General features: G+C 52.1%; 1 protein-coding gene across 1 annotated transcript in view; it reads left to right on the forward strand.

Moving 5' to 3' along the window:
* LOC105185379 (protein turtle homolog B) overlaps positions 1 to 23,720 on the forward strand; it is a 158,147-nt gene that overhangs the window by 5,848 nt on the left and 128,579 nt on the right. The window contains exon 2 of the mRNA XM_025298237.1: positions 47 to 219. Coding sequence (XP_025154022.1) covers positions 47 to 219 — 173 coding nt within the window. The remainder of the gene's footprint in view (positions 1 to 46; positions 220 to 23,720) is intronic.

Consider the following 23,720-nt stretch of genomic DNA (forward strand, 5'->3'; position numbering starts at 1 on the left):
ATTGCCGCATATCCACAGCGTTTTCTTTTGGCTTCTCCTGTTACAGAAGCGCATTGCTACAGCGGCAGTAGCAAGAGCAGCGACACATTCCAGAACGCCCTGGAGGATACCTCACGGTCGGGGCCGTATTTCGACAAATCGGCCTCGAAGAACGTGACCGCCCTGCTAGGCAAGACCACGTATCTCAACTGCCGTGTGAAAAATTTGGGGAACAGAACGGTGAGTGACGCGCGGCGACTTGTATTCGCACGTACATACACACATATACACATACACACACATATACACACACAGACATACATATATGTACATACACGTACACGCGAAGGAAAGCGTAGCAAATAAATAATATGTTTACACGCAAACGCTACACGTTTCTTTCTAACTCGCTTACACCAGTCTGTGATCATCACCGTGCGACTTGTCGGGATTGTAAGAGCCGTGGCGATATAAAAATAACAGTTGCGATAACAATGATAATAGCAATAATTGAGCAAAATTGTAACGTCGACTCTCGGCTGGTGAGAACAGTTAGGAAGCACTGACGAGCCAGTTAGCTCGGCTAAGAAAGCAATCTTACTTTTCCGCGTCGGGGACGAGCGAGAGAGAGAGAGAGAGAGAGAGAGAGAGAGAGAGAGAGAGAACTTTCCGCGACGTTTCGCAGTTTTAAAATATCGCGACTTCACTGCGCGATAACTAATTCCCCGTCCGATAAAAAGGGCAAGTTGTAAATTTTCTACTGAAAGGTAAAACAGAAAGAGAGAGAGAGAGAGAGAGAGAGAGAGAGAGAACTTCGAGCAGATACGACATTGCCGGGGGTATTAAAAGCAGCGGCGAGGCGGCAATAGGGAAGAGTCCGGTTCGCCTGTGTCGCTTAACAACTCGAAAGTAACGGGCCGAGGCCAACTCTCGGCATTACGAGTCGGCGGATTAGACCGGGCGATTTACGGGCGTGCGCTTAAATCCAACAAGAGAGAGAGAGAGAGAGAGGGGGAGAGAGAGAGAGAGAGAGAGAGAGAGAGAGGTGCGACGCACCCGTGGCCGCTAGGCCTCTCTCTCTCTCTCTCTCTCCCCCTCTCCCTCTTCTTTCCTCTCCTTCCTTCGTACCTCAGCACCTTCCGCTGATAGCGAGACACCGAAAGAACGCGAGGAGGAAGACGGTCGTCTTGGCGAGCGCGCGCGCGCGCGCCGACGATGACGCCTACGTAAACACGACGGATTCCGCGTTTCCTCGGGGCTTTGAGCGAGGCGAAATATCGAGTGTCAATATTTTACCGGCACAATGGAGCGTCACCTGTCCCCGGCAAACTGCAGGGGGCACACGTCGGAAGTGCACTTGGGCAGCGGCGCGACGGCCTCTCGACAATGCCATTGAACGAAGTGCAGGCGCCTTCGGCGCGTGCATATACACAGCGTGCAATGTTTGACCGCTGCGGCGGCCGAACAATTAGGACGGCTCTAGACGGAGCGCTTAGCGCCAGGTAAATAGGATTACGGCGCGGCGCGGTGCGCGGCATTATCACCGCGGCGCCGATAAATTCGGATTGATTTCGCGTCTGGACGACCAACGGCCGCGGCGGCCCGCTTTTTCCGCGGCCCCGCGACTAATGGAATAAAGCCCGTTTGTTTTGCCGCATCATCACGCTTCCCGGCCGCGTTCTCGCGCTCCGCAGCGCCCCTGTTTAATGCGCGTTAAGAGAGAAGGAGTAGCTTGAAAGCAACGGTCGGAAATTTTTTAACTCGCTCGTCAAAGTTGTACCAGGTTGTGTACGGGTACGTATGTATGTGTGTGTGTGTGTGTGTGTTCGGAGCGTACGTCACGTATACACGCTGGAAGCGCCATGATGCGGACGGATTCATCGGCAAGGATTAGGTATAACTCATGGGAAAGCGAGGGAAAGACTCGACCGACCATAACTCACGTAACCGTATTTTACCCGCGTCTTTTTGCCCGCCGCGCCGCGCCGCGCCGCGCCGCGCCGCCTCGTGGGAGAGATTAGATCGCCTGCATTATTCACGGTGGCTTGCTCGATTTGTACTTACCGAGACGTATGAAAGAGTTGAAATTGTTGGCTCATATGATTTCCTCGCGCACGCCCGCGCGAGCCCGGTAATCTCGAGCGTGTGATTCGGCGGAGGCCGCGTTTGCCGCCACCGTGGCGGGGAGGGTCACACATGCGGTCGCAGGCTCGCGCAGGACGAACGCCGAAGGAGAGCGATGCCTCTCTCGCACCGAGCCGACGTCAGAAGCACGCAGAATCAGGCCCTCCGGCGGAATCGAAAGCGCGACGCCAGTTACAGTAATCGCGCGATTCAACGTCGAGCCGTCAATTGCGAGGCTAATTGCGTAAGCCGCCCTCGCGATCATCCGCATTTTCCGTCAACGGTCCCGAAGCGGGAGCGAAGAGATACTCGACAAACGCTGAGACATAACGTACTTTGTAACAATTGAATTGGTAATGCGCCGCGCGCGCGGTGAGCGACGAGGGGCTGACGAGGGGGGGGGGGGAGACGTATTCGGCACTCACTCGGAGGCGAAGTCGACCGACTTTCGAACGCGAGACGCCCGGATTTATCGTCCGTGTGTGTGTGAAACTCGCGCTGGAGAATCATACAGCCGGGCCGGGATTTATTGAACAAAGTGTACGTCCGCCTCGTACGAAGGAGAAATGCATCCAAGCGCGCGCGGGGCTTCGCGGCCGTGTTTTACTTAATCTATGAATCGCAAGCTCGCCCGCGCGAACGAGCGAGCGAGCGAGCGAGTTCGACGTTCGAACGAAAGAGGTCCGCGTTCATTCATATGTATGCCGCGTAACCCAGTTTGAATTCAATTCTGCTCGAGAGCCGCCCACGCGCGCGCGCGCGCGCGCGCGCGTCCGTCTCGAACTTGGAGCGGCTGCTTCGAGGCCGCTCCGGACAACGCCGACCACTCGCGAACGCGCTAATGATCACGATTGCACTCGCGCGAGTGCTCTCGAAAATCCCCGGTCAGCCCCGAGAGAGAGAGAGAGAGAGAGAGAGAGAGAGAGAGGGGGGGACCGGCGTTAATTAATTTCCTGCAACGTGCCTATTCGAGAACACGCGGCGGCATTCGCCGCGAGTGCGAGGCCGAGGGTCGAGTTGTTTTCTTTTTTTCTCCCGGGGATGTTTGAAAACGACGACGGATCACTCGAGCGTGGTGCGAGTCTTGCCATGTATTAATACAATTTTTCTCTCGCTCGCTCTCTCTCTCTCTCTCTCTCTCTCTCTCTCTCTCTCTCTCCCTCCCTCTCTCTCTCTCTCTCTCTCTCTCTCTCTCTCTCTCTCTCTCTCTCCTTTAATCTCACGTCCCTCCTAGGGACATTGCTCACGACACTTTTGTCCGCTGTGAGAAATCCGCGCACGTCTCGCCTCGAATTCGGAGCCGCGAGATGTATCTCTCGTTTCTCGCGCGCAGAGAAAGAGAAAGAGAGAGAGAGAGAGAGAGAGAGAGAGAGAGAGAGAGAGATACTGATATCACGCGTGTTTATTTTGCCGAGCAACTTGGCCCGCTATCAGAGTCGCGACTAAGTATTTGATTTATAAATCGTGTTTACCGTCGCGGTGTACGACCAGAGAGAGAGAGAGAGAGAGAGAGAGACTCATCGATGGTTACGGCTTGATTCGCCCGAGTGTATAGGAAATCTCAAGTCGAATCGAAACCGCACCGGAGGGAGGGGGCGGTGGTTGTACTACTCGGCTAGGCGGAACTTAATTAAATTCAACGCTCAAATGTCTGCTCGATGGGGGTAAAGGCACAATCGCGATCGGCGAGCGCGCAACTCGGGGCAACTCCCTTTCTCGTGGTGCGCGAGACGCGCGCCTCTCTCTTGTTGAAAGTTAAATTAAAATAAATAACTCGGCCGTGTCCGGGTTATCGATAGTAGACGCACCTCGCAGAACGGAAGAAGGAAGAGGAAGGAGGTAAGAGGCGGTGTAAAGAGAAAGAGGAGCAGCGTCTCCACGGACGGTCGGGCATAAATGCGCGCTGCCGGGGGGAGAATTTCTTCTTCTCCCCCCCCCTCCCCCCGTTGCAATGAGCATCGACTGATCGGAGCGAGGGATCGATTCGATATAGGCGCTACGATTATCGCTGCGCCCGCCGGTTGACTTACATTAATTCAAGATCAAAGCCTCCAAGGAGAGACCGTTGAAGCGAAGAGCTCTCTCGCTCGGCGGCGAAAGAGAAAAATAGAGAGAGAGAGAGAGAGAGAGAGAGAGAGAGAGAGAAAGAGAGAGAGAGAGGGGGAGGAAGGGAGGGGGAGAGAGAGAGAGAGAGAGAGAGAGACCCTCTTTAAAAGCCGAGAAACGAGCGTGCGGAACATTGTTACGTAAGAAGAGAGACGGAATCCTTTGTAACACCGCGAAAGCCTATAATGAGCGGATAAAAGACGACGGCTATATATCGAGATTTCATCGATTAAGATAATACCGCCACGCTCTTCCCGCAGGCAGCGGGACGACTCGAGCAGTCTCGCTCGATGACCGTTAACCCTCCCGGAGAAATGCGACTTAACTCTTCGCGCTCCAATTACTGGCGAGCCCGGTCGGCCTGAGCGCCGACGCGACCCATTTCGACATTCGTTCGTTTATCGCGTGTATATCAATGAGAAGAACACAGATATCCCCTTTTTAATTGGCGACCGGAGGCGTGTCCGTTGGACAAATGAACGCGACTCCTTTACGACTAATTAACGGAGAAATTCGCACAGGCGATTGTTTCTCAAGCGTCCCCCTCCGTCCGTCCGTCCGTCCTCCCTCCCTCCCTCCCTCCCTCCCTCCCTCCCTCCCTCCCTCTCTCCTGCCCGCCCCCCTTTTGTTCCGCGATCTCGCGCGCATCGTCGGAGAAGCTTCCTTTCCAATTCTTTCCGACGATTATCCGCGATATGCGCATGTAAATATCTCTCACAATGTCTCTCTCTCTCTCTCTCTCTCTCTCTCTCTCTCTCTCTCCTCCTCTTTTGTAACGTCAGCATCCCGAGCGTTTAAACTTGTTTCCGCCGAAACGTCATTATTATATTACATGTGCGCCAATTCGGGCTAATCTTTTCGATTAAGCGTATCTCTCTTTCTGTCGATAATTCGCCCGGTCCAATTATCCGACTCGCGCCATTCCGGTTAACGGACCGTCCGCTATTTCGTTCGCCATTCATTTGCCATTGTGACCGCTTTCGGTGCATCACACACCGATCAATGACGCTATCTATCTACGATCGATCGACCGAGCCAAGCGGTCTTGTCAACTCGCCCGCCGGGATGGCCTCGACATTCTCAGGCGGCGCACGCAGTCTACGCTTTATCAACGTGATACGAAAGACGAATATACACGCGTACGCGGGACGCTCGATCGAACGGCGGGATAACGAAGAGAGAGAGAGAGAGAGAGGGGGAGGGAGCCCCGATTCTATCGCGTTCCCCGGCATCTTTGACCGCGCGATACGGCGAACGACGGCAGTCCGCGACGAACAATCGTCGGCCTCGTCGTTCCTTTTCCGCGGGCGCACATCGATCGTAAAGAAGAGTGCCCTCGAGCTGAAAAGACGCGTCTCTCGACAATAGTCTTCCGCCTTCCGACCGTATCGTCGTGCTCCGCGATCGCGATCTGCAGTCGCTCCCGCTCCCTTTCGCCCTCCCCCTCCCCCTCCCCCTTCACCGCCATGCCGATATCGATTTCAATTTCGGCCCGCCGTCAATCGAGCGCTATTACGACGACTGTTATTTCTAAATAGTCAGCGCAGCTCGCGAGTGTGCGTTGTCATCATCTTCGCCGGCGATCGAGGTCGGCATCTTGAGCGGCGCTTTCGCCGTTGAATCGTGAGAGGATTAACTCGTTGAATAATTCGCGGTGGGCGCTTCGGCGCCCACGCACGCGCCACACACATCGATTCCTCAAGATGATAATTAATCAGAATTAGCCGAGGGGTCGGTGAGGAGAGAGAAGGCCTCGTGCGTGTGTTATAGTGTTTTATGTGTCTGGCCGGCGGCGGCGGCGGGGAAAGCACGGTGTAAATCACAATTTTCGAGTTACCGCACTCGGTAAATACCGCGGTAAATCAAAGCCGTCGGCGTAACAAAACTAAGCATGATTTAGCGCGACTTTGAAATCAACGCGCGCGCGCGCGCGCGCGCGCCTACAGGCGCTGATTTATATTATCGTGATTTCGTACTCTGTCTTAGCGCACGTCGCGTTCCATTTCCCCCGCCGTCGATCGCACGGCGCTGCGAATATACACGGTCGAATAATTCGATCGGATTATCGCACACGCGTTGCAAGCGGACGCAATCTGTTTATATACGCGTATGATAATGAGAGTGGCGGCGCTGGATGGCGACGACGCAGCGATGGCGGCACCGGCAGTGGCGGGACAATACGATATTCCTTTTGACGACGCGGAATTTATTTCATCCGATATATGAGCATCGGCGCCGAGCATCGCTAAACGAAACAAGAGTCTGCATAATCGTTGCGTACAATATCGCAGATATGACTTTGTAAATAAATTAACCCCCGCCCCTCCGTCAACTCGGCACGCATCCGGCCGGGCGGATGCCACGTCACGTCACGCTGTAGATTAGCGGTATCAATTACGCGCTCGTCCGGTCTCTCATGAATTGGCAAATGTCGCGGATGTCGGATTAAATCGTGCGAAACGAACTTGTTTGCGCTCTCGCTCGCTCGTCCGCCCGCGGACGACTTTTGACGAACCGTACCGACGACGCGGCGGCCGCGCGACGGAACAGCCTCCCTCCCGCCCTTGTGTCCTGTTATTTAGCGTCGAAATAACGGCCACGGCCTCCTCGCCCTCCTCTCGCGAGAGCGCCACTTCGCAGCGCGCCGGATCGCCGTGTGTCACGTATGCATTAGCGCACCGCCGTGATATACTTTGTCTCGAGTGTTCCGCGTGGATATTTCAGAAGTGTTCCGCGCAGAGGGGCGCAATATCTCGGTAGCGCCGGCACTCAAAGGCACGGGACACGTATCCTTTTGAGGAAGTACCGGAGCGTGAAACGTCATTTGCTTATGTGGGGTCGACAATAAGCCGCGTCGTCGAGTTTAAGCTTTACTGATTACGAGTCGTTCCCGCTATACTTTGATCCCCTCTCGAGCCGGAGCGAGGGGGAAAGGTAATATCGTCTTCTTGTTTAACTTCGCAGCTCTCTCTCTCTCTCTCTCACTCTCATTCTCGACGACTACGACACGTGCACACGCGACCGTGCGCCGTCACTTCACGTGCCCCGGCAATTCTTGTGTTAGTCGTAATCAAATATATGCGAGTGCGCAACGCTTAACCTCGATTTTCGTGACTGCCGCTCGCGCGATCTCTCACCCTCCGTTCTGAAAATAGATATCTTCGCGTGCACCGGCAAAAGAGGGAGAGAGGAGAGAAGGGGAGGGGGGAGAGAGAGAAAGAGAGAGAGAGATAGGAAGAGATTTGACGTCCCAGTGTGAAAGTGACGTTTACGTCATTAAAGTGTATCCTATTAAAATGCAGAAGCACGATAAATATAGCTGATGGCGGTATCCACTTAATAAAGGACACCTTTCAGTTCCGTTCGAGCAAGGGGTCGTCCTCACGGTGCGCGAGTCGAATCAGCGATAATCATCCACCCGCGCGAATTAGGTCGAGCATCGGTGTACCGGAGTATTCGGGGCGTTCCAAAAGAGCGCGCGTCGTGTAAATATTTGAAATATCAAATTACACCGGAGGCAACTGGATTCCCAAATATTCGACTATTTACGCTCCTATTATTTCCTCTTCTCCGGCGTCTGACAAGCCGTTCTATGCGTTATTAAAGTCGAGCTAACAAAAGGCGGAATATTGCACTTTTATGCACCGGATATACGTCTCGTATATCACAAGTGAGATGTGAAATATTCTTGGCAAAGTATTCACTCTCTCTATCAACTCCTCCGTCGATACTTTTACATACGGATCGACAAGGAGGATATACTGGTTGACCATTGAAACTTTCCAAATCACCAAGGTAACAAAAGTTAGGGCGCCATTGTAACGATTGTATATTCTTGAGACCAAATCGAGTAAAAAAAGCCTAGCACCACTTTTTCTGCCGATAAATAGTTACCGAGTTATCGTATTTAAGCAAGATATTGAAGAAAGTTACCAAATTTCCCTGAAAAATCTCAAGAAATATCAGGCAAATAAGGAAATGTCTCACGCAGAAGTTGTTCAAGTTAATTGCTGGAAAAAGATGACAGAAAATTGGGGCTTCCGTTTAAGAAAAGTGATGATCAGCGAGTGTCTCGAAAGTGGCGCCATCTGAAAGACAAGATGATATCGCTGTCCGATACGTCACCCCTCGAACCAAACATCCCGTATCCTTTATATTTGTCGAGATATCCGAGCGGATATATCGAAATGAGCCACCCTGCATACTCGTGCGACTCGTGCAGGCTTGCCAAGTCCAAAAGTTCAAATTACCGGACATTTCTTCTTTGGTAACAAACCCAAAGCGGACTAAACCGGACAGAAATAATAATCATAACGTTACATTAAATGCAAAATATAACAAGAATTTATTTACGATATTAATTTCCGAACAATTTTATAAACAAGATATGATTGAATAAAATAATAAACCATTACTTTTTTAATATATATAGAACGATGGATCATCCACTAGATGGCTTTTCGTTTCGTTCGATCGTTTGTAGGCGTTTGAAACGGAGAAACGTTACTAAAACCTGAACTCTCATTCCATCGATTGGATCTAACTTAAAAACCGGACATATGACGTCCGATTTGACTTGTTAACCGGGCCACTGGTCAAGACCTGACGGTTCTGAAAACCTGACAGTCCGGCTCAAAACCGGACACAGTCGGCAACTCTAGCGACGTGTATGAAAAGACGTCGCGGGAAAGAAATGTTGCGCGCTTCCGGATATACCCGTTATCCGGGTAATACCCGTGAATTTGAGTAGCCTGGTATATTCCCGGTTTACACCGGTAACACTGCTAAGCACCGGTCGTGTCGAGCGTGACGCGCGGTTACCGCTATCGATGTACCTCGCTGCGCGATAACGCGCTTCGCGCGTAAGATATTATCGGCCGGCGTAGTGGGCAGCTTACACCGTTTACTAGGTGCGCAACTAAGTTTCCGGGTTTTTTTTTTTGATCAATGAAAAATGGAAAATTTCAAGAGAAATACAAAAAATGGTTTATTCAAAGCATCCGTCCCTCGCTAGCTACACATTTTTGCGCCATCTCTCTGGCAATACATGAATACCGCGACGATAAAACGACGCGTCCGATTGGACCGAAACCATTCATCCAACCAATTTTGCACTTCTTCGAAATTGGCCAAGTGTTGGCCAGCCAAGCCATGCGCCATCGACCGAAACAAGTGATAATCGGAAGGGGCCAGGTCTGGCGAATACGGCGGGTGCGGTAGCAGATCCCATTTCAGCGTTTCGATGGTGTCCTGGACGATGGAAGTGCGCGATGGCACGGAGCGTTGTCGTGCTGCAATATCACTCGTTCGTGTCTCGTGTCCTATTCTGGCCGTTTTTCGAGCAATACATGGTTCAAATTGATCAGTTGTTGTCGGTAGCGATACCCATTGACAGTTTCGCCCGGCTTCTTTTCAGCAGCTCATAGTACACGATTCCTTTCTGCTCCCAAACCAAACGCAGAGCATTGTCTTCTTTCCGAAGCGATTTGGCCGTGCCGTCGATGTTGATGCTTCGCCAGATGAGAGCCACGATTTTTTGCGTTTGGGATTCTCGAAATATATCCACTTCTCATCGTCAGTAACAATTCGATGCAGGAATATCTCTTTCATGCCGCAAAAGCAAAATTTCGAAAGTGGCTCTTCGTTTCCCATCTGCCTCTCAGTCAACTCATGCGGCACCCATTTTCCTTCCTTTTGAATTTTTCCCATGGCATGTAAACGTTTGGAAATACGTTTGGAAAACTTGGCGAGTGATGTTTAATGCCTCCGCAAGTTGATCTTGTGTTTGCGTATCATCTTCGTCCAATAACGCTTGCAGATCGGCGTCCTCAATTGTTTTTGGTCTTCCGGAGCGCTCCTTGTCCTCAGTGTCGAAATCGCCACTTCGGAAGCCACTTTAAACCAATCTTCACAGGTAGTTTCCGATGGTGCATGTTCGCCGTAGGCCTCTTCAAGCAAACGGCGTGCTTCAGCTGCACTTTTTTTCAAGTTAAAGCAGAAAAGCAAAGCTCCCCGCAAATGCTGTTTATTTGGCACAAAACTCGACATCTTCGTTGTTAGATAAAATATTTTTGCGTTGCGATATGTGTTGCGTATTACGACTGGTTATTGTTAACAGATGTCCAGGCTATAAAAAAAAACACAACTTCAGACATGTATGTCGACTACATGTGTCGTTAGCGCCATCCATGTGTGAAACCCGGAAACTTAGTTGCGCACCTACTACATTCCGACGCGTAGGAAGGATCAAAGGAGGTAGCCATTTTTGACCGGCTGCTCGGGACGAACTAGATCGAGGACGAGAGAGAGGGAGGGGGGGGGAGAGAGAGAGAGAGAGAGAGAGAGGAGGGCCTCTCCTTTCCGTGAAATTTAGCTTAATGGCCGGCGTCTTAAAGAAATTACCGCCACGGCGGCTGTAAAGCACGGAAAAGTTTATTACACGAGTCGCGCGCGGCGGCAACGAGCGCCGTGGATAGCGAACAATTTCGCCCGGGAAGATTAGTCCGCCGCTGCGCTAAAATAATCCCATAATGTATACCGCCAGCGCGGCGGGAGGAGGGCGAGGAGAGGAGGAGACGAGAGAAGCTGGGAAGCAGGAGGAGAGAAAGGAGAAGGCGGAAGGAAAGCGCGGGGGGCCCCGAGGAGAAGAAGCCGAACGACGTGGCGCGCACTTCTTAAAATCCGAGCACGCGCCGCGGCCAATAACTCACGGATAATCTACCGCCTTAATCTTTGATCTGAAGTTTTCGCGTTAGCGCGCCGCTCCGACGACAAAGGACCCGGCGCGCGCCCGCTACTGATTCCCGGCCGTCCGTTGTACGCGCGGAGCCATTCTTCTCCTCGCCTGTCTGTTTTCACCGCAACGAGCGTTGTTTACGGGACTGCTTGTAAACACGATTGTAGATTTGACTTTACGTACAACGCGGAATATTCTCCTCCTTCGCGCGGAGGCAGTTCCTTCCCCTCTTCAATTTTTGCATTCTCGCGATATTCTCGAACAAGCGCTTCCTCCCAGTCGGAATTTTGCTCGAGAACGTGAAGTGAGGAACTTCGAGATTTAACGCGCGACGCGAACTATTGCCACCCACCTTGACGCCACCAGGCAGGCAGGTTTACCCACCGCTTTTAATTTTATCGAGAATTGAAAAAAAAAAAATATACTTATTCAAGGACAATTTAATATCCGATTATCTCACTGCCGACTCTCTGTGTATTCAATCAACCTTTTCAATTCCAACGAGCGAAATATATTAATCGTTCGACTAGGCTTCCCTCGATTTTATGCGCGAGCCTTCCATCACAGCCGATTGTTCGCGCGGAGCTTAAAAGCGATTTCCGCTAACGCGATTGTAATGAACGTAATATATAATTGCGGGCAACGTTAAATGAACGATCCTCTTTTGTCCGCGCGCGTCCTGACGTGTTCGACATCGCATCGCATCGCCAATGGCGCACGCGGTATCAGCGTGAAGCGGCCGAGAGCCGAGAGCGGCGCCAGCTGTGGCGGCGCGCACTCTGTATCGAGGATAGATATCTAAATTACAAAAAAGATATTTATAACGAACCTCGTTCTCCATGCCGCGCTTGACGGGACGGGAAGCCCGGGCGATTCGCAACAAAGCCGCCCATCGTCGCGCGTGCGTGCACATACGTCAAAAATTGCGTATGAAAAATAACCGACGCGTATCGGCTTGGTCGTCGTAGCGAACGTGAAATTACGTCGTTTACGGTATCGTCCGCGCAGCGGGACGATCGCTTGCGCAACACTCGTATTTCGCTACTCGAGAACCTTTCTTGACTTCGATTCTCTCTCTCTCTCTCTCTCTTTCTCTCGGAAAAAGAATTTCCAAGCTCGAAGCTTGAACCACGTGCGATTTCAAGTCGGGCTCCTCGGCCGCGAGGAGCGAGACGTCGCAGTTAATAACCGATAATTGTCTGTGTATTTTTCTGCGACGTTGTCTGCAGCGTTCGCCTGTCATCCTCGCGGAAGCAAACATCGCGGCGAGATTCGCCGACGGCCCCGATCGTTGGTTTTTTATTAATTAATTCGAGACCGTCCTCGATCCTCACTCTCGAGTTCCTCTCCGGGTTGCCGAGTCGCGAGCCGAGAGTGATGAAGCAATGTGTATTGTTAACGGCAGACGGGCTTGGGTTTGTCTCCCTCTCGCTCTTTTCCCCTCCACTCTGTCCGTCGCTAATCCGTCAGAATCGTTCCTCGATCGATCGGCGAATCGAAACTTTCGGCGAAGCCGACGCTCTACGTCTCCGCCAGCCCAGCGCGAGTTTTCGTTCGAAGCGACGATTCGCAGATACCGCGTGGAGCTTTACAAGCCGACACACAGGCGATGGCTGTGCGCTGTCGAGCGCGTGCCGGCGCATAGCACGCGACGAAAATGTAACGGGACATTTTCAACTGCAATTATATATAGACCGCCGCGGACAATGGCGCATTCACGGGCGCGCGCGGCGAGCAGCACGCGCGCGCCCGCGGAACATTCGTCGCCGATATTTAATCACGACACGAGTTCCATTAGAGAACACGTGTTCGATAGAGGCGCCTTTTATGATTTTCCAGCGAGGCCAGCGTGGCGATGTCATTTCCGCCGGCACCGATCGAACATAATGACACTGCGAGCGTGCGTTTCGACACCGCGCGATCGCCGATATATGACGGTCGGCCGGCCGCTGCAGCGCGCGACGGTGAAACGCAAAATTGCCCTCGCCTCTCGTACTCTCAAGTTACCGTTGCATTTTAATCGCGCGTTAAGACGCGCGCGCGCTCGTGAAATTTGCATACGCGAGCATTCCCACAGCGGCTTGCGGGAATCACGGTTAATGCAACGCGCGATCTCTCGCGTGTCGCCCCGTCGCCGTCGTCGTCGCCGTCGCCGTCGCCGCGCAAGAAAGCCCGTCGTCGCTCGTTAGAGCTTACGCCTCGACGTCTGCTGGCGATAACGAAGGTGTAACCATTAGGTTCTGGACGCGCGATCAAAGCGCTTCGGTTCCTCGCGGAGTCTCACGCTAGAGAGAGAGAGAGAGAGAGAGAGAGAGAGGAGGGAGAGTGAGCGAGCGTGCAACCGCGCGCAAGCAGCGGGTCACCGACGACGACGACGACGACGACGACGACGACGGTGTAAACCACTGTGAGCTGTGGAGCATGAGGTACACAGCAAGAGGATCGCCATTAGACGCAATTCAGTGACAAAACGATCGCTGCTGCAAACACACGACTCGAGCAAGAATTATTCAGTCGGGTGTTCTTCGCAGAGTCCGTTGTCCGACGATCATCATCGAATCGGCCACGTCGGTCAGGGAAGAGCCAATGTGCTGCGGGGACGCGGCTCCGTGCGTGCATCTCCTTCGTCGAAATACACACACACATACACATACTCGCCGGATTATCCCTGTTTATCGTATGTGCGATGCACGGCGCGACGCGTCGCTTTGGGAAATACCAAAAGAGGATTACCAGTCACACAGGCGAGTGCACCCACGCTTTCATTAATTCGACGTGCATTTCCTTCGGAGGTTTTGTCCCGCGTGCGCGCGAGAGAGAGAGAGAGAGAGAGAGAGAGTGGGAGGAGGAGAGAGGCAACCCTGTTCGTTGTTGCGAAGCACGACTCGCCGCGAAATTTCAGATGCGGCGTGCGAGGGAGAGAAGAAATCGCGCGAGACGAGATTTCGTTACTCGTCCGGAGTCTCGATGCACGCGCACGGTATATCGATGGAGCTGCGACGAATTCATTCACTGTTTTTCATTGAATCTTCTCGCTACACGCCAGGGAGGGGGGGAAAATGCAGGCTTGGTCTCGCTACCCCTGAAATGCCGATGAGGAATTCCGGGGTTTAATTCGATCAACACTCAACGAGAGGTCTGTTCACCGTAAAACTAGGCATCGGGACATGTGTGTTAAAATTGAGTGTTCGTGTGTTATTTTGACACATTAGCTGGCGTTAAGGTATTAAGTGTGCCGAAATAATTCGTTTTCCGTGACAAAAGTATGTTTTAATAACACACTTGACAGAAACGTGTTACTTTTCCTCAACAATCCCGTGACGCACGTAGAGTGTGTTATTTAGACACAGAATGATAATCGAAAGTAATGTGTTCATGATAACACGCTGATTTTGTTAACACACGTTTAAATGAACACACATATGTGTTAAAATGTGTTAAAAAAGATACATGTGAGAAAAACCCAAGTCGACAAAATCGGCGATTACTCGCCTTCCAAAAAAGTATCGTGTCTACTGAACAAATTAATGTAATAATAACTTGCTTTCATATTATTACAGGCTAAATCATTAATTATATGTTATTCATTATCGTATGTTTAAACGTAATATGTTAAATAAGGCGTGACTTAAAATGGAAGAAATGTGTAAAAAAGATTCATTCGTTTACACGCTTGTGCATTTAGTCAAAATAACACACTTGTATCTGCAATGTTGCTCAATTCACCTTCGTAACACACTTGAGGTGTGTTATTTTGATATAACTTCACAACACACTTGAGATGTGTTATTTTAATATACTTTCATAATACACTGAAAGTGTGTTATTTCAATACACCTAACCATTAACACACACACACACACACACACACACAAACGATTATATTTAACACATAAATATGTTCTTTTAACATACATATATGTGTTAATTTAATTTGCTGATTTTGTATGTCTAAAGTGGAGACATACTTTAACACACTTCAAGCATATTATTGTAACACACTTCAGTTTACAATGTTCTGAGCACAGATTTCTATATGTAAGTTGAACTTCCATTGGTTTTTTTTTTCATGTATAAAAATGTAAAACCTTATGTAAAACATAAAATCGTGCGCACATGCTCGTTGCAAGATCCCGCTTAGTACTCCGCATACCATATATCGAATGAACATTGAGCGTAAACACTGAATGTGTCATTGAACGTGACATTGCAAGAGAAAATATTAAATATTGGACGAATATTAACATTTACTGGGGTGAAAATGCCTGTGTGCAGTAAAATCCCTTCGAGACCTTGCAATGCGCATGCGCGAAATTTTACTACACACTTTTAGGGGACGTGTTAAAGAGATCAGTTATCGGTTCTAGCGTATAATATAGAGAGAAGTCTGTGCTTCTGAGACATATCATGAGACGTCACGTGGCCATTTGCAGCAGCGACGTGTCAAAAAGTAAGCTCGTACGATGCTTCGTCGTTGCCTTGTCACTGATTCTCATGGTCGACAGGATTTCTAAGGCCAACGCGCAGGACTGCAATTTCGACAAACTCGACCTCTCGAGTTCTCACTAAACACGATCGTTTAGGACGGAAAGCCGCTTATAACGGCTCTTGGTTTGCTCGCTTAATTTGATAGCATAAGTGCAAATTTCATAAATTGTTGACTCCGCAACTTCATCCTGACGTAAATACATTGAATTACACAATGTGAGATAATAGACGTCGATTGCGCCGCTATTATCCACTAAATACGCGTGTTCAGCTGCGCGAAGCTCCGCGTCCGGTTCAGCCGTAGCGAGAATGGGTTGATATTACTTGCGCCATCAAACACTCACATTCGCCAAATCGCTCGCGTATCTCTCTCTCTCTCTCTCTCTCTCTCTCTCTCTCTCTCTCTCTCTCTCTGTTGAATGTGATTAATCGTAATCCAAGAATCCGACGCGTGTATGCAATCTTTTCTTCCACCCTCTCTCTCCCTCCTTCTCGGCCTCGCAGGTCACCGAAAGTCACGCGACGCGAAAACGTCGATATTGTTTGTTACATTCTTTTCGCGCGGTAGATTGTCATCGAGTGTTTAAAAGAAAACCGGTGTGTGTCATTCTTGTGCTTATCCAGAGACTCGAAATTATGTACACACATAAACACACATACACGGCGGCTAATCCGGTGGAAAAAGGCGCGTCTCCGCGGGGACGAGGTGAATTCGGCGAAATCCATCGCTTCGGCCGAGATCGAGTCGGCATTGTGCCGCGAGATATATGCGCATACGTACGTATCGCAAATGAGGCGGAGGAAACTGGCGAAGCGAATTAACTCGCGACTTGTCCGATGCGCCAGCCGTGCGGTAATCTTATTTATTCTCCCTCCCTCTCCCTCTCTCTCTCTCTCTCTCTCTCTCTCTCTCTTCTCATGCGCGCGCCCGCTGACGAAATTCGTCGAGATGCGAATGTAGCGCGAGGCTCTCTATGGGACAATCAGTGCATATACGCGGATAATACGCGAGTGCGAGGCGAGGAGGGGCCAAGGGAGCGCGAAGTTCGAAGGAGGAAATCACGCTCGGATATTCGGATGGAATCGACGGTGACGTCCGGCGATTCGACACGACCCCGTTACGTTCGATCGCGCGCCGAAAATAATCGCGGAATCGTCGCGGCGCGTCGCCGCGAAACTTCCGACTCGCGTTAGCGTAATTTATCAAACTTCCGCGTAGACTCCGTAACGGCTTGATAATTTATCAGAGTAAGAGAGAGAGAGAGAGAGAGAGAGAGGGAGAGTAGTACCTCGAAAGTTGTAAGAGGATAATAATGATTTATTATAAGCATCTCTCCTATGGCCGAGTCTTCTGTGTACGACTAACGAGAGGTGAGCATTAACGGCGACTTCCCGACTAGAAATTTATCCCATGGTCCTGATCAGGTTAACCTTATTTGGACATCAGGTCCCAATAAGGTAATACTATCGGGTCCTAGTAAGTCACGTAACGCAGCGTGGATATCAGGACCTTAGTAAGGATTCATAGTCAGGTCTTTATTGAGTTACCTTATGGAGTCCTTATTACGTTTATTTTTTCAAGTTACGGCTCCTGATTACTCGCCACGGCTATATTGGATGATGACATTGGAAATAAGAAGTGACACGCTGAGAATTAGGTACAATTAAGTACAATGAATAAGATCCCGACAAGGACCTGATCAACTGAACCATATTATATCATACACCAGGTTGGTACATTAAGGTCCTAATGTGGACCCAATCATTACAACCTCATAAAGGTCTTCCTTACTCATTTGTCGTTAGAACATTATAAGGACTGGCTTACTTCGGATTACATTTCATTCACCCTATTAGGTCCTTATCAATGTTAGATGATCCTGATCAAAATTTCTAGTCGAGTTCGGCCGCCGCTGATCGCTGTAACCCAACGACGACGAATTTCTTAAGAACCTCCCGAGGAGGAGAACTCGGTAAAAAGGTAACAGAGAGAAATAAGATCTCTATTGATGCGCGGTCTACTTAAGAGTCAGGTCAGTGGGGGCAGGGGGCATGAGGACAGGGACGAGGGAGAGGGGGGGGACACGTCTCGTCGGGAATGAAAAATCGATCCCGATGTGGAATGCTTTGCGTAGCTTCGTCGCGGAATTTGTCGTTTTGATCTCGCGGCCCCATCCCTCGCGATATCGGTGCCGGCGCGGCGTTTCAATTGTTACGCTCTCCTGCGGCGTCCGTCGAAATTGCTCGACCGCTCTTCCGACTGCTAAAATCGCCATCGTCATACCGCGCGCGTACGCGCGAGCGCGAGACGGCGGGGAATCTGGCAATTGATCTTTTTCATGAGCCTCGGATTCCACGGATTCACTCGTTTCCCGGGCGATTCCCCACGGCTCTCTCTCTCTCTCTCTCTCTCTCTCTCTCCCCCCCTCTCTGTCTCTCATTGACGAGGAATGCGACGGCTGTATCGCGCCGGTTCGACGCCGGACATCGAACGCAAAGGGGGGCAACGCGAAGAAACGCGAGCGGAAGGTGGCGAGTCGTATAATTGCTGGGAGATTGAACATTCCGTGGCATCTCTCTGCTCGCTACTCGACGCTCGATAAATCCACCTCGTCTGCGAAAACGTTGATGGTGATTCCCCTCCCCCTGGTCTGGCCCTCCTGTCTCGGCCTGGAAACGTCGATTTTCGGACGAACCTCCGCGTCTCGTCTCGGAAAGAGACAACGGGGCGAATTCTCAGCTGTCCCATTCATTCTCTCTCTCTCTCTCTCTCTCTCTCTCTCTCTCTCTCTCTTTCTTGCGCGATCTCCAGATCTCGAGACTCGTTTCCTCGAGAAACGTCGCGGATCGATCGATCCGCGCTGCCATGTTTATTATCGACGCGTTCGCGACGCGCGCGCGTGAACCCTGCGTTCCATAAACGATGGAGAGGCTGACCCACGTCGGACTTTCCGTTGCAGCGTGACCCCCGGGTGACCCAGCGGTGACCCACCGCGCTGGACTTTCCGACTTCCCTCTCTCCCGATCCCGGTCACCCGATACTTTCGCTATTAAGGGACGCACTGTGTCACGAAATATTTCATATTCGCTAATTGATACATAATTATCACGCATAACACAGTTATCGCGCGGTGGGTTATCGGACGAGCCCGCGCGGCGTGAATGTAAAATCACGATGAAATTGATGCGCGACGCGCGGAACGCGCGTTAATAAATCAGCTGCGTGCCGAGGCGTCGCCCCTCTGGAATTTCCGTGGCTTCGGCTATACGTGCGATATTATGATCTCGCTCGCTCGCACGTCGCGACTCGCGCGCCGTAATAAAAGCCTACGCGAGAATATCGCGGACGCTCGCACTCGCGTTATGCCTTGAGCGGCGCGAGAGGACTTTATGAAATATCGAGTCGCGCGTCGGTCTCTTTCGGATCACTTCGGCGACGAAGAGAGGTTCGCCGCGCGACTACAGTACTGGGCTGCCTCAGGTATCGAGGTTGAACGACCTCGTCGGCGAAAGAAGGATTGGAAAAAATAAAACCTCGTTACTTCGATGCTCTCTCTCTCTCTCTCTCTCTCTCTCTCTCTCTCTCTCTCTCTCTCTCTCTCTCTCTCTCTCTCTCTCTCTCTCTCTCTCTCTCTCTCGCGTCTCCTCTCTCTTTCTCTCGGGACGACGAGGTATTTCTGAACTCCGTTGACTGAAAGTAACCCAAGTGATACCTGAATCCGTGCGAAAGTTCATCGCAAGATCGTCACGCGGAAACTGACGGCGAGACGGCCAACGCGTCGTGGAATCGACCAAAGTGCTGTTGGCCAATATTGACCAGCGTGAGATAAAGAAGCGGACACGAGCACGACGTGACTTTAATAAGACGAGGAGAACGAGATCGATAGGGAGTAAAACTGCCGGAGATATAAAGAAGCACGAAGATATAGAGAAGAGGGAGGTTAAATTTGAAGCAAGGCGAAAGAGCGAAGAGAGAGAGAGAGAGAGAGAGAGAGAGAGAGAGAGAGAGAGAGTGAGTGAGAGAGAGTGAGAGAGAGTGAGAGAGAGAGAGAGAGAGTGAGAGAGGGAGGCGAAGGAGGGTGGCAACGGCGGCATAAAGGATTAGACGGCTACCTGAAGTAGGTCGTAGGTGATGGGGCGAGAGGGACAGGTAATGGTGCGGTGGAGAGAGATGGTCGCCCCATATCTTGGGCCGCTCCAGGAGCGACCGGAAGCGATGAAGTTTCATTACGATTCCGAGCGTGTAGTCCGTTCGTTGAGCTCTAGTAAGAAAATCTGGTTACGCTAAGCACGCTTTTACCCGCGATCCAATTCCCTTTGACTCTCAGGAGTGCGCGCGCGCGCGCGCGCGCGCGCCAAATTACCCCCCGGGCGTCGTGCAGTTCCGCCATTCGCGCACACATGTGTCGTGAACACGTGTTCCCGACGTGCCTCCGCAAATTCGCGTGCCTCGCGAATCACGGCGTTTGCATCCCGCAAACGTCCCCGCCTCGCTGAGACTCGCCCGCAGTCGCGTTGCATTTCGAAATTGCGCCCTTTGGATCTCCGTCACGCCGCTGGGTCTCTCATCCTCCGTCGATACAGCCGCCGCTCGACGGCTCGCTGTATCGCGAGCGACGAAGCCGAGAAAAATCGCGCGACGCGACGCGACGCTCCTACCCCCCTTCCCCCCGCTGTCCTCGAATCTGATCGCGCCGATCCGGCCGGAAGAGCGAGTAACCCCCGCGGAATCACGATACGCTGCCGCGTCATATTCCCCGGCCGAGTAGAACTCGCCGGGCGCTTCTGATCGTCAAAGCGGAACGTCGGTTCTATACTTGGAGCAGCCCGGCCGCGCACTCGCTTGGAAATGGGATCCGCAGAACGGCGTCTAGCCGAAAGGGATCCGCCGGATAATCCCGCAGTTGGCTTCCGGCAGACGTCTCCAGCGCATCGGGTCGAATCGGATCCTTTCATGAATGAATATCGCGCTCGCGCGTCGCGGCGGCGACGACGACTTCGACGACGACGACGACGACGACGACGACGACGACGACTTCGACAACGAGTGCGGGGAGGAAAAGGGACAGCGCGTGTAAGAGCGAAGGTGGATGGCGTCGCGCGGTCGACCAAGAACTCCGAGGGTGAGAGAGCTGAAAAGGAGAGAGCGCGGGAATCCTACGGAGTGAATGATCCCGGCGAGGATTCTCTTCTCGGCGAAGACGGCGGCGAGAGAACGGACGGCCGCGTCGCGAGACAAATGGGAGGGAGAGAGGAGAAACGGGATACCTTGAAAGGTTCTTCGGGCTAAGCAATTAGGCAACTGCTTGATCTCACACTTTTTCAGATTCGCCCGCTTCGCGCGAGCGCTCCTGCCCGGCACTTTTTCGCCTTCTCTCTCTCTCTCTCTCTCTCTCTCTCTCTCTCGCGCCTCCCCTTCGCCGCCGCGAGCGCACGGGGATGCTCGCTAACGTAATTTTCTTGGGAAAGCCAGAGTATTCCGGCCACGTTTGTAAGGAGCTTTCTTATAAGCTTTATAGAGCCCCGGCCCCTTATGGGTAGCGATGGACTACGGTTATCCGATTAAACATTAACTTCGCTAATTGAGATCGCGGTGAGCCGCTGGGGACTGATCGACGTGGCATTGTTAAAATATCAGGCATTTAGCCGAGACCGATGGAGTCTACCGGCCGTGAGGAATGAGAGAGCCGCCCGTTTAACGGAATTTTATTCATTACCGTCTGCCCGGCACGTACAGCGCTTAACGTCGGGTGACAGATCGATGGAGAGAAAGAGAAAGAGAGAGAGAGAGAGAGAGAGAGAGAGCCGTTTATTTAACATAAATAAAAGTCAGTCCAATTACCTGGCGGAGCGAGATAATTGAATATGAATCGCTACATTTAGCGCGCCGGCGCAGCGACGAGCGTAAATCGGCAGGAGCGGACGCGGCAGAGGCGAAGGAGGCCGGGGAGTGGCATCGCGGAGTAAAAAGGTCCTGGCAGACGTAAAAAGGTTAATGAGTTGCTAAATTATCGAGTCGTCGCGACGACGAATTAATTAGCGCAAAACACGAATGCCGCGCAACCGGCCGGCTGGCCGGCCGCCGCCGGCCGGCCGGCCGCGGGGCAAATGACAATTTAATTTTTAATAGTTAACTCTAGACGAGCGCGCGCGCGCGGCATGGCGCGGCACGAAAAAGCGGCATTGTAGTCAAGAAGCTCAGCGGGTAGATCCTCTTTGTCCGGTGGCAGCTCTTCCAGCGGAAGAAAAGGGCGAACGTCACAAAGACAGATAGCAGAGCGACGGCGGCGGCGGCGGCGGCGGGGGTGGGAGGGGGCCGAGGGATGAGAAGGAGTAAGAAAAGTGAACGTTGAAGCTTCCGACGTTTTTCCGCGCGGCAATTAGACACCTTCCCGACCTCCTATGAGCCATTCTCGGCTATCTAGGACTCGTTCTTTCCTACATTCGCGCGTCATTGCCCGCACCTGACACGGTTCCTCCTGTCGTCGAGCGAGTCTTCGCGGACGCTTGCAGCCGCGGTAAATGTCGATACACTCGTACCAATCGTCCGTGAACCACCTTTCATCAGCGCGATCAATTCACTGCGCGACGAACAAACAACGCTCTCTCGCCGCGATGAAAATCCCCTGCGTTCCTGCGGAGACGATTACGCGCGTGGTGACTCCACCGACGCGGAATATTAGTCGCGTGTGGCGAGTGACCTCGATAAAGAAAAAAAGAAAAAAAGAAAAAAAGAGAGAGAGAGAGAGAGAGAAAGAGAGAGAGGAAAAGAAGACTCGCGCGTACAATAATGTAGCGGCCAAGAGACAGCGGGACAGACGTCGGCGAACCGGCAATGGATACGTAAAACGGAGAGAACACGGCGTCGCCGGTTACGGCCGGCTGCGAGTCTACCCTTCTTTTATGAGGGTTCTCGTTAAAAGCTCAGGAAATGCGGCAAAGCGGTTGCAGGCGGAACGAAACGCGCGCGTGCGCGTACGCGCGCGCGCAGCCAAAGACACCCGCTTAAAGAGCTTAAAAAAACGCGAAGTACAGCGTACACCATGTGCACTTCTTAATGGCTGCGCAAGAGAATCGCTGCATCGGGGGTGCCAGAGGACTGCCGCTCTAAAAGGAGGTCAGAGGAGTGGTGGCGGCATGCAGGAGCGACTCTCCTTCTCTTTGGCGAAGGTGCAGGAGAGAGAGTGAGAGTGAGTGAGTGAGTGAGTGAGAGAGAGAGAGAGAGAGAGAGAGAGAGAGAGAGAGAGAGAGAGAGAAAGGAGGGCAGGGAGAGAGAGAAATCTCGGCGATGAGACAGAGAGAGAGAGAGAGAGAGAAAGTGGCGGAGGACGGCGTTAAGTTCGAAATCTTCTTGCGACCTGCCGAAGAAATGCCGTGACTGTGGAAGGCGAGGACGTTAAAACTAATTGGATTTTCGCGTTCGTAACGAGTTTTTTCGTCGATAATTCCGACTTTTTCTCCTCGCGGACGGTCGTTAAAGCCGGAATGCCGCTCGAGGAGGCGTCTTTATAACCGTTTCGAATCGATCGCCGTACTTTCGTGGAACATTCCCGTGACGGACGCCTATAATAAAACCAGGGTGCCCCGGGAATTGGAGCGTCTATTTGAATGGACACTGAAGGTCGATCGACGTGCGCGGATTCGCGCGCGCGAGCGCGAGTCACGCTCGCGAGATCGCGCGCCGTTCACAGCGAGTTCGTTCCCGCGCCGGTTGTTGTTTTTTCTTGTCTCCTCTCTCTCTCTCTCTCTCTCTCTCTCTCTCTCTCGTCCCGCGATTAATCCGCGATCAATCGCGAAGGTAAGTAACGCGGGAGGGCGCGCGACGAGCGCGGGGGGGGGGAGGGGAGAGACGCCGCAGGGGGTCTCGCGCCGCGTCTCGCGAATGTCAGCGTAATGGGCGCGCGGGACTAAAGAGCGACGACACTTAATTAGTTTTTCTGGCCGGCGGCGAGTTTCGTCGGTCAATAAGTTCCAATTTATCGCAGTCGCGTTAATTAAGAGGCGCGGCGGGAAAAGGGACATTGCGGCGCGCCGCGACGAGATCTCGCCGATCGATTCGGCCGCTGTGGGAGGTCGTGTTACGCGATCTGTAACCGCGCAAAAAGCAGCGGCGGCGTCGACGACTTTTTTCAGGCTAACCCTTCCTAACGACGTCAGCGAACGACTCGTCGGAATTATTAGTGGAGCTCCACTTAATGATCTCCGCGAAATCCAGATTCCGGATCGCGTTCTCCCGCCCTCCCTTAATCTTCCTCGCTCCCTCGTTCGTTCCGCCGCCATCCGATCG

This window comes from Harpegnathos saltator, unplaced genomic scaffold (genome assembly GCF_003227715.2).
Source record: "Harpegnathos saltator strain DR-91 unplaced genomic scaffold, Hsal_v8.6 scaffold212, whole genome shotgun sequence".
Taxonomy (NCBI): Eukaryota; Metazoa; Arthropoda; class Insecta; order Hymenoptera; family Formicidae; genus Harpegnathos; species Harpegnathos saltator.